General features: G+C 39.3%; 1 protein-coding gene across 6 annotated transcripts in view; it reads left to right on the forward strand.

Moving 5' to 3' along the window:
• Postn (periostin) overlaps nt 1-3,691 on the forward strand; it is a 30,171-nt gene extending 26,480 nt beyond the window's left edge. For all 6 annotated transcript variants that reach the window (XM_021196892.2, XM_021196894.2, XM_021196895.2 and 3 more), the window contains 2 exons: nt 1,977-2,018; nt 2,919-3,691. In XM_021196892.2, the coding sequence (XP_021052551.1) occupies nt 1,977-2,018; nt 2,919-2,956 (80 nt within the window). In that variant the 3' untranslated portion in view covers nt 2,957-3,691. The remainder of the gene's footprint in view (nt 1-1,976; nt 2,019-2,918) is intronic.
• Nucleotides 3,692-11,581: the final 7,890 nt, after the last annotated feature.

Here is an 11,581-nt window from a genome sequence, read left to right on the forward strand (position 1 = left end):
GCTCTGAGGTTAAGAACACTCAGTGCTCTCTCAGAGTAACAGGTTTTGTTTCTTAGCTCCCACAAAGCAGCCTTGACTGACTGTAACTCCAGTTCCAGGGGCTCTGACATCCTTTTCTGATCTCCACAGGTACCACACCCACATGATGCATATAAACTTACACACATGCACACACATACATACACATAATAAATAAAGGAGGCTTTTAAAAGGTGTACTATAGTTACTAGTGTGTGCAGTACAGTTTCTAGCACTGGGGCCCGAGCTAGGCAAGTTAGCTTTCTCTTTCTAGCTCTCTAAATGTTTCCTCTCCCACATCCACCAGAGTCACTTCCTAACACTTTCATTATGAGATATCTGAGAGCCGGGAAAGTAAACTCGGAGCTTTACTTGAATTTCATTCTGAGATGTTTCTTGACTTCATTGAACATTTCTCATTTGGATTCTGCCATAGCAGAATAATAATAATTGGTAAAACAAACAAACAAACAGACAAACAAACACCTCATTGTCAGACTCTACCAAATTCATGTAAGGATATCTAAACGCAGTTGTCCATTTGAAAAGAGAATCTAGAAGATTCTTTTTGAACCTGATATCAACTCTTCAATCAAATGGAATTTAATAAACTCACTATAAACCATACCCTTATTCAATATTTAAGGTTACATCATCTATCTCATTGTGATGATACTGTATAAGCCATTATTTTATTATCAAATAAACTTGTAGTTAAAGAAAATGTTTATTTGATATGTTTTCACTTAGATTGTCTAATTCAAGGACATTTTCCTCTTATTAGCCAACCTCAAAGGGGTTTCTATGGTTTCGTGTCTAACTATAGTGCTAACATAATATGGCAAATAGTTACACGCCTTATGGAGAACTGACCTGTTGGAAATGGGTAAAGACTGAAACAAAGAGCATAAATTCTTTAAAATGTAGTGGTTTTTTTTTCTATTGGCTTTCTTTTGTACATATTGCCCTAAGCTTAGTGCAAGCATTTTTCAAATGTACAAAATTGAAAAAAAAATCAATAAATAAAAATGATTTTATTGTTGAATATTGATGATACGCAAAAACCAAGTAAAGTTTTAAAGGAAAGTAAAACAGAGGCAATCTGAAAAATGAAGCCACCACAGGAACCAAACTGTCTGTCATCCCAATTACCCTCAAAATGAAGACAAAGTATGATTTTAGGCTTACTTGGTGGTCACGTCAGGAGTTAGATTAAAAGAACTAGAGAATTGTTTTCTAACTATAAATACACAAATCATATGAACACTTTGGAATATGGAGAACATTGGGGCTGGAGAGATGGCTCAATGGTTAAGAGCACTGACTGCTCTTTCAAAGGATCTAGGTTTGAGACCAAGCCCCCAGATGACAGCTCACATCTATCTGTAACTCGAGATCAATGGGCTCTACACTGCTGTGCTCTGCAGACATTGGGCATACATATGGTGCACAGACATATGTGCATCTAAAACATTCCTAAACATAAAAAAAATAAAGAAAAGTGAAAGGTTTTAATATTTTTATACCTAGTTAATTTGTCAATGGTTTATTTGATGGATCATGGAATCAGGGGGAATGGATGGAGGCACACTTCTAAATTGCTCTTGGTCTATAATGAGAATTTGACAGAGGCACATATATGCATATAATAACTGAAATATTGGTAGCTCTCTTGGAAGGTAGTGTCACATTTTACCAAAATGTCAGCGATAGGAAAACCAATTAAGGGATTCTAAGAGACAAAATAAAACACGGTATGTTGGTGAACATTCACTATGATTCATGAGAAGCAGATGGCTTGTCAGTAAGTGAAATTCTAAGGATCAGTAAGTTTACTACTCAAACAACTACACATTGAAGCAATGCCTACATATACTTTACACTTTTCTGCTTGGCAAGGGCCTCCGGATTTTACCAGGAATCCCAAAGCATTTCTAACTATGTGTCTTTAATTTTAGACACACCTGCAAAGAAGATAACAGCCAACAAAAGGGTTCAAGGTAGGTGAATCAACTACATTGATGCATGTTTGAGTTATGTTCAATGAGGTAAGAGACTGAGAGGGGTGTTTAGTGCAGTTTGTTGAGTTTTGGGTTTGGACAGACAGAAAATTTAGTGAGACCTGATGTAAAGTTTGCTGAAAAAAGTGTCAAGAAGTAAACTGTATATGTTCTCCTTTATTTTTGACTTAAGTTGAAAAAAATCTTAAAAGGCTGGCAGATAGACTTGTATAAATGGTTAAAAGTATCGAGCCACTGAGTTAAGTCAGAAAGAACTGCTGGAGCTACAGTTGAGACAGAAGTCAATTAATATTTAAATAAGCACTTATCTAATGTAATTCTATATTGCATATATGATGTTTACAATATAATTTCCTCCATTTATGTCAATTTTCTAAAATCTTCTCTTAAGTAAACATATCAATGTACTGAAAGAGCAAATATTTTCTTTGTAGTGCTTACAGACTTTGGATTGAAAGTTTCTAATTCTTGAGATAATTGCTCACTAATAATAAAAAGAACTCACAAGATTCATAAATACAGTACATGGAGAACTGACCTTAAGCCAACCCAGCATATAAAATGTTGACATTAAGAAGCCAGTTGCATATGTTTTTAATTAAAAGATTTATTAAGAATTTATATAGGCACACAAAAATACTTCAAGTTTCTAGAAACTCAAAATCATAAAAATTTATATTTTAATACACCTTTATTTAAGGCATTCAGTCTTTCTCACCCTAAAGTGAAGATAGTACTCAGACAACATGATCTAAATAAATCTTATTACAAGGAACAAAGATCACTTTTGACAGATATGTTTGTGCACAGGCTGCCTTGTTCTTACCCATGAGATTTTTTCCTATTCACTTCTAACTGCTCTCATTTCCTTCTCCTCAGGGTCTAGAAGACGATCAAGAGAAGGCCGTTCTCAATGAAAACCCGAAGCCCAGACCACAGAATTTATATAATCCTAAATCAATGATCTGATTTTAAGGGAAATTGTAAGAGCCACATTGACTTCAGAATCTGAAATGACAACCAACAGAAGCCAATCTTCAAGCTAGTCCAAACACAGAGTTCATGTCTTTGTTTCTGCATGAGAAACATAAGAAAACAATAGTTAGTCTCCTGTGGGGTGGGAACTGAGGAAATATAGGACCATGCAGAGATTTTATCTCAATGAGAAAACTTCTGATTAAATTAGGAATCCACCAAAGAACATCATTGTGACTGGATCCATACAGCTAAGTCTTTGCACAGTGAACACATTTCTCCTCAAGAAGAGGCTGGAAAAACCCAAACCACACAATTACCTTTCCATGGGAAGTTAAGCTATCAAAGGGGGTGTTCGGTTATACAACAAGCAAACCAAACCACCAAATTACAAACAGTGGTGTTACATATTTCTCAAGCAATGTGGGTTTCCTGCTAAATTTTGTTATTTTTACACTTGATTTATATCCTCGAGATGATTGTCATACGCTTCTTGCAATACCAATGTTTTCTCTCAAACATTTCAATAAAACCATTCTTCAGGTATAAAGAGAATTACTTCAAACTTGGTAATTCAGAAAACTCAAGGTTTAAGTTAAAAGTGAGTTTAGACTTTGGAATAGGACTTCATACCTTTTTTATTGTTAACAAGTACTCAATAAAGGAAACTGAATAAAGTAAGTGTTGCTCAAATTTTTCAAACTATTATGTGATATAAAAGATCATTACATAATGGGATAATAAGAATTATCAATAATGTTTCTAGTATAACAGTGGAACTGTGTTAAGGTGTTCATATTTAGAAAGTTACTCTCCTCAAAAGGCAAAAGACCAGCCAGTTATTCATAATGTCCCCTAGACATTCATGAAATAAACAGGACATAATACACAAGACATCAATTAATTATTTTGGGGCTCAGGGTAATATGAGTCACAGATGCCCTTCAATAAGATTTAAGTAGCCAGAATGCTTACTGTGGGCCAAAGAAAAGAAATCAACAGGTTTATCCAGAACATTAGATTGGCCTTTACCCTTAGACACTAATGTGTATCATCTGCAGATTGGCCTTTACCCTTAGACACTAATGTGTATCATCTGCAGATTGGACTGACTGATAAAACAAGTCCAATCACAATGCAGTGGGAACAAAGTGGGCAACAGTGTGTTGGAATCAAACACTGTGCTATACACAAGTCACTGGAGACACCAAAACTGAAAGAATATAGAGTGAAGACCCCACACTTCATCCTAAATGGTTCACATGGCTCAGGAAACTGAGCTTAACCCTAAGGTACCACAGTGGGAGCTAGGAAGTATCTCCTGCAGTGGTTCTCCAAGTGAGAAATGATAGGGGTGAGGAAGCCTGGCTAGAGAAAAGAAGGGTTCTGTTTACTGAAGAAGTACTCAGTAGGTTTCGGTTTCTAGGACCCCCGCGGAGCATAGGAGAGTGCCGCTCCATTACCTCTACCACTCATTTAGACTCCCCAGCAGGAGTGGAAATGCCCAGTAGCCCAGAATCCACAGAGAGAGGTGTAGCAGGAAGGGAGGCTCTGCACAGTGTCAGAGTCTAACCCTTTCCGGTGGCAAATCTTGGTGGTCTTTGTGAGTACCCTCCCCTCTGTAGTGCTCTGATCTATGAACGTGAGCCTTCTTAGTCACCTTTGACACTTAGCTCCAACTCATCTCTGCTAGATCTCACCTAGATTCTTCTAGCATTCTGATCTGAGAAGCACACAAGACAGAACATGCAGTCTCACTTTCATGTCACCTTTTTGTCCCCAGATTTCGGGCACCATTACCATCCATTACCTGTTACCAGTATCAAAAAAATATATTTTTTTTTAATTTTCAACCGTGTGTGTGTGTGTGTGTGTGTGTGTGTGTGTACATGTGTGTGTGTGGTATACACTTGCACACACACTATCTGGCACCTGTCCTACAGTCAGTGCTGCACAGTGTGCAACCCAGAACCCCTCCCCCATGTGAGAAAGCAGTGAAGAAGAAAGAAGTACTTATGCCCATCCTTTAGCCACTCGAGACCCTTGTATGACCATTGGAAGAGTTACCACGCCTCCTTCATAAATACCGGAAAATAGTTCCTGAAATCTTAACCAGTTATTCTTTTTCTTAGAAATAGAACCATTGCTGTAGGCATCTGTAAAGTCTGAGTCAATGCACAATGCACAATGATCTTCATTGATGGGGGTGGCCTCCAAATGGTAAGAAAAGCCTGATGATTTTTTTTTCCCAACCTAGATTCCAAAAACAACACTTGGAAAACTAGGCTTTATATGAGGCAGGCTGCAAGGTGGCTTTTACATCTAACAATGAAGCAATTAACTACCTCATAGCCTACGTTTTTATGAAGTTTCACAAAGAATTATGAAAACAGAAATTTCTGAAAGTGCCAAGAAACTTCATGAAATGGGGACAATTCCACATCATAGCCTTCAGGTGTTGTGAGGCTGGACCTGGGCAACAACAGAAGACTTGAGAGTAGAAAAATAGCCCATAAGGAAAAACCAAAACAAACCAGTACTGGAGAGGATGAAGAATCTATCATCAGTGTATGATGATCAGCTCACAGGAAAGTACCTTCTGATTTAATTATTCCTGAAAATAGTGTCAGTTTATATTGTTTAAACTTATAAAACTGTATGTTAGGTTTTTTGGTGTTTGGTTTTACTTCAAAACAAAACAAAACAAAACAAAACAAAACTGGAGAGACAGTCCAGTGGTTAAGAGCCCTTGAAGAGGGCCTGAGTTCAGTTCCTAACACCCACATGGTGGCCCACAACCAGCAATTCTAGTTCAAGATTCAACACCCTCTTCTGGCCTCCATTGTTAGGTCATGCACATTACACATATACATACATGCAGGCAAACATTCACAGACTAAAATATAAATCTTTTAAAACTTAAAATTAAAAATTAATTCAGCATTTTTCTTAATGTGTCAGAACAATACATCAAAATCATCAAAATGTTTCTCTTTATTTTTGATAAATTATAGTACAATAAAACCAGAATTAAAAAAAAAACACGGAATTCTACAGAAACTACTCTGATGTGTAGAGAATAAATGTTGCAGGATATGGGTCACTGTGGAAACTAGAGAGGGAATTAAATCAAATTTTTAAATAAAAATGAGTAAAAGCACACCTCCCTAGAACTTCCGGGATATTGCCAATGTGGTTCTGAGAGGAAAGTTCAAAAGCTATGAGTGTTTATAATAATCAGAGATTCCCCAAGAGAAAAATAATGCACCTCAAAGTCATAGGTAAAGGAAACAAGTCAAGACCCAGCACAGTCGGCAGTAAGAATCATCAAAGAGCAGCGAGAGATTTAGGGGAATGGAGGGCTAACTGGACAATGCACAGGGCTGAGCAAACAGGGTTTGTTCTTCATCTTCTTTCTTTAAAGAACAAGACTGACACATCTCTAGTCAAGTTATCTGAGCAAAAGGAAAACATCCATATTAATAAAATTAGAAATAAAATAGGTACTTAAAACAAATTCCAATAAAATACAGAGAATCATTAGGTAGCACTTTGGAAATATATACTCTAAAGCAGTGGTTCTCAATCTTCCTAATGTTGAGACCCTTTAATACAGTTACCCATGTCGTAGTGACCCCCTCAACCATAAAATTATTTTTGTTGTTACTTCATAACTGTAATTTTGCTACTGTCGTGAATTAATTATTATAGTCAATTATTATCAATTCTTTAGTCAATATCTGTGTTTTCCCATGGTCTTGGAAACCCCTGTGAAACGGTTCTGTAAGGGGTTAAGAACTGCTGCTCTACCTGCTGACAGGAGCCTGATACAGCTGTCCCCTGAGGGCCTTTGCCAGTGCCTGGCAAATACAGAAGTGGACTCCAACAATCATCCATTGGACGGGGCACAAGGCCCCAATGAAAAAGCTAGAGAAAATACCCAAGGAGCTGAAGGGGTCTGAAGCCCCATAAGAACATCAATATAAACTAACCAGTACCCCCAGAACTCCTTGGAACTAAACCACCAATCAAAGAAAACACATGGTGGGACATATGGCTCTAGTTGTATATGTAGCTGAGGATGGCCTAGTCGGTCATCAATGGGAGGGTCATCAATGGCCCTATGTCCTGTGAAGGTTTATTGCCCCAATGTAAGGGAATGCCAGGACTGGGAATGGGAGTGGGTGCGTTGGGGAGCAGGGGAAAGCAGAGGGAATAGGGGATTTTTGGAGGGGAAACTAGGAAAGGGGATAACATTTGAAATGTAAATAAAGAAAATATCTAATTAGAAAAAAACTGCTGCTCTAAAAAAAAATGAAAATCACAAATGAGATTGATAAATTCCTAGACATATGTGACTTATCAAAATTAAATTAAGAATGTAAAAGCAATTTACAAATAGGCATAATAATGAATAAAATTGATACCACTTTAAAAGTTTCCCAATAAAGAAAGCCCAGGACTGAAATCTATTCTTCGCCCAGACCCTGTCACTGCCTGGAGCAAGCAAACAACACTGCCATTGAACAGGGTACATATCAGGGCAAACTCTCAAGGTAAAACCAGATGCTGTGCCATCCTCCTTAGAAAGCAAATGTGTGGAGCAGGGAGAGGGGTCAGCAGGGAAAACTTCATTCATGTCTCCAACTCTGAGGACCTGGATATACACTCCAGGGCCCACATGCTGGAAGCAGAGAGCCAATTCTCACAAGTTGTCCTGATTTTCACATACACTATTGTGTGCTTGTGTGGGCGTGCATACACATGTAACACACACACACAGACAGACAGACAGACAGACAGACAGACAGAGGATTAGTAAATAAGCAAATGAAATACAGATAACTAAAGGAGATCAAGGGTGTATAGCTTGAAAAGGAAGAACTCAGAGTATCATTATTTTTCTGATTATTGTGATACTATACACAAATGACCCTAAAAATTCTCCTAGAGAACTCCTACAGCTGATAAACACTTTCAGCCAAGTGGCTGGATACAAGATTAACAGAAATAAAAACCAAAAACCACAGTAGCCCTCCTATATACAATTGACAAACAGACTGAGAAACAAATAAGAAAAACAACACCTTTCACAGTAACCTAAAATAATATAAAATTTCTTGGGCTAACTCTAACCAGTCACATGAAAGACTGGTATAATAAAAGCTTCAAGTCCTTGAAGAAATCAGAAGATAGAAAGATCTCCTGTACAATAATATGAGCTAACCAGTACCCCCTGAGCTTGTGTCTCTAGCTGCATATGTAGCAGAAGATGGCCTAATTGGCCATCACTGGGAATAGAGGCCCCTTGGTCTTGCAAACTTTATATGACCCAGCACAGGGGAAGACCATGGCCAAGTAGTGGGAGTGGGTGGGTAGGGGAGCAGGGACGGGGGGGGGGGTAATAGGGAACTTCCGGGATAGCATTTGAAATGTAAATAAGGAAAACAATAAAAAAAAAATCTCCTGTGTTCATGGATCAGTAGGATTAACAGTAAACATGGCCATTCTACCAGACATACTCTACAGATTCAATGATATCCCCATCAAAATTGCAACACAATTCTTTACAGACCTTGAAATGACAGTTTTCAGCTTCTCATGGAAAAACAAAACAAAGCAAAACAAAACAAAACAAAACAAAACCCAGGACAGCTAAAACAATCCTGAACAATAAATGAACTGCTGAAGGTGTTACCATCCCTGATTTCAAATTATACTGCAAAGCCTACAGAATATGAAAAGGTTTTTACTAGCTCTACATCTAATGAATGTCTAATATCCAAAATGTATAAAGAATTCAAGAAACTGGATATCACAAAACCAAATAATCTGATTAAAAATGGGTTACAGATAGTAACAGAGAATTCTCAATAAAGGAATCTCAAATGCCTGAGAAACACTTAAAGAAATATTCAACATCCTTAGCCATCAGGGAAATGCAAATCAAAACTACTTTGAGAATCCATCTTACAGCTGTCAGAATGGCTAAGATCAATACCACAGCTGAGAGCTCATGCTGGTGAGGATGTAGAGCAAGGGAAACACTCCTCCGTTGCTTGGAGGAGTGCAAAATTGTACAGCCACTATGAAAATCAATATGGCAGAACCTCAGAAAGTTGGAAATCAATCTGCCTTAAGACCCAGCTATACCAGTTTGGGGCAAGGATGGTCCATCCCATCACAAGAACACTTGCTCAACTATGTTTACTGCAGCTGTATTCATAATAGCCAGAAACTGGAAACAACCTAAATGTCTGTCAGCTGAAGAATACATAAAGAAATGTGGTACATCTACACAATGGAATATTGCCCAACTATTGAAAAAGAAAGGCATCATGAAAACTGCAGCCAAATGAATGTAACTAGAAAAAAAAAATCAACCTAGAAAAAAAAATCAGCGTAAAACCAGAAAGACTTACATAGTATGTATTTACTTTTAAGTGGATGTTAACTATTATGTAAATAATAATCAAGCTATAACCCACAGACCTAGAGAGGTTAGGTAAAGAGGACAGCTGGGGATGTGGGTCAGCAGAACATGGATCTCCCTGATAAAGGGAACTAGATGAGATTCTACAAGTCAACTGGGGTTGGGTAAGGATGGGAGCAGGAGGAAGCAGGTGGGAGGGATGGAGGGAAAGATTTCAATCAGAGATAGGTAGAATTGGGGAGGAAAGGGTTTATTCTGCTTACATTTCCACATTGCTGTTCATCACTGAATGCGGGCTGGGGATGGGAGCAGGAGGAAGCAGGTGGGAGGGATGGAGGGAAAGATTTCAATCAGAGATAGGTAGAATTGGGGAGGAAAGGGTTTATTCTGCTTACATTTCCACATTGCTGTTCATCACTGAATGCGGGCTGGGGATGGGAGCAGGAGGAAGCAGGTGGGAGGGATGGAGGGAAAGATTTCAATCAGAGATAGGTAGAATTGGGGGGGGGCGGTGCTCTGAGGGGCAGAGTGCAAATCTTGTACAGCAGAAACTTCATGGAATTTATGAGGGTGTCCTAAGGAAGGACTCCTAGTAATAGAGGATGCAGAGTCTGAACTGGCCATCTTTTGTAACCATGCAAGGCTTCTAATATTAGGATTGGGCTAATTTCCATTAAGTTTTTAGCTAAGGAAGTCCCATGGAGATTCCCTAAACAACCCAGACTAATGCTAACACAAAAGGTTGCTCTCTGAAAACTGACCTTGGGGCCCCATTGCCAAGGAAAACATCAGCACACCTCAGTGAGTGTAGAGAAATTGAATTGCTGTGAGTACAGAGCCTTCACCCCTCGGTTCTAGTCTCTTCCATGTGAGAAGGAACTCTTCAGGCTATGGAAAGAGAAGCCTGGACACTGACTCAGCCCACAAAACCCTCTACCTACAATCTTTCCCTTCTGCACGATGTTCTGCAATGGTGGTCCAGAGCTTGTGGGCATGGCCAAAAAATGTTTGGTTTAACTTAAGGCTCAGGCTGTGAGGGAGCTCGTGCCCTGCATTGCCTGGATGGCCAGAGACCAGAGATTGGATAACCCATGGAACTAGGGTAGAACCGATCACAACTGGAGATAAATAAATAAAATAATTCCTAGTCATATTCTGCTATACTCATAGATCGGTCATAGATCGGCCTTGTTCAGTCATCATCAGAGAAGTTTCCTCCAGCAGCAGACAGCAACTGGTGCAGAGACAGAGTTGAAATTGGATATCTCTACTGGGTCACTCCCCTCAGAGATCAGGGAACCCCAGTGAAGAGGGGGTAGGCAAGACTGCAGGAGTCAGAGGAAATGGGAGACATCAAGAGAGCCCACTGACTCAACTAAGCAGAGCTCACCTGGGCTCACAGAGAATGAAGTGACAAGCATGGCCTTGCATGGGTCTGTGTATGCGCTATGGCTGTCAGCTTGGTGTTTTTGTGAGACTCCTAACAGTGGCAGCAGGTGTATCTCTGACGTTTTTGTTGGCTTGTGAGACTCCTGTCCTCCTATTGGATGGCCTTGTCCAGCCTTGAGATTATATTATTGTGTCTTGTGTTGTCTTGTTTGGCTGCCGTTTCTTGGAGGCCTGCTCTTTTCCAAGAGGAAAGGTAGGGAGCGTGTTGCTGAGGGAGAGGGGAGGTGGGGTTGGAGCTGGGAGGAATGGAGGGAGGAGAAACTGGTAAGGATGTATTGTTTGAGAGGAGAATCTATTTTCAATAAAAATAAAAAAAGAAGGCTGCTGTGCCTTTGCTCACTGGGAGCTCAGAAAGAGTTCAACTCTGCCTGTAATTCTTGGGTTTCTCGTCCCAAAGACCTGACACACTATTTGCCGTAGGAAAAAAAAAAAAAGTCAGTTTCATTTTTTTCTGATTTCTCTGGCTATTCACACACTGTGGTCTTCCTATTTTGTCACCCAGGATTTGCAGTCTCCTGGCACATCGCTTGCAGGCTTTGCTGTTGCTTGAGTGAAGTTAGAGTTTGTGTGACTCCCTGTCCCACACCATCATCCTTACTAGGGACATCTCACATCTGCAGTGCAACCCAGACAGACATCCCAGCACTGAAGAGACGGCAACTATTGGACAGATATGACACTGTTT

Source organism: Mus pahari, chromosome 4, assembly GCF_900095145.1.
Source record: "Mus pahari chromosome 4, PAHARI_EIJ_v1.1, whole genome shotgun sequence".
In the NCBI taxonomy this organism is placed as follows: domain Eukaryota; kingdom Metazoa; phylum Chordata; class Mammalia; order Rodentia; family Muridae; genus Mus; species Mus pahari.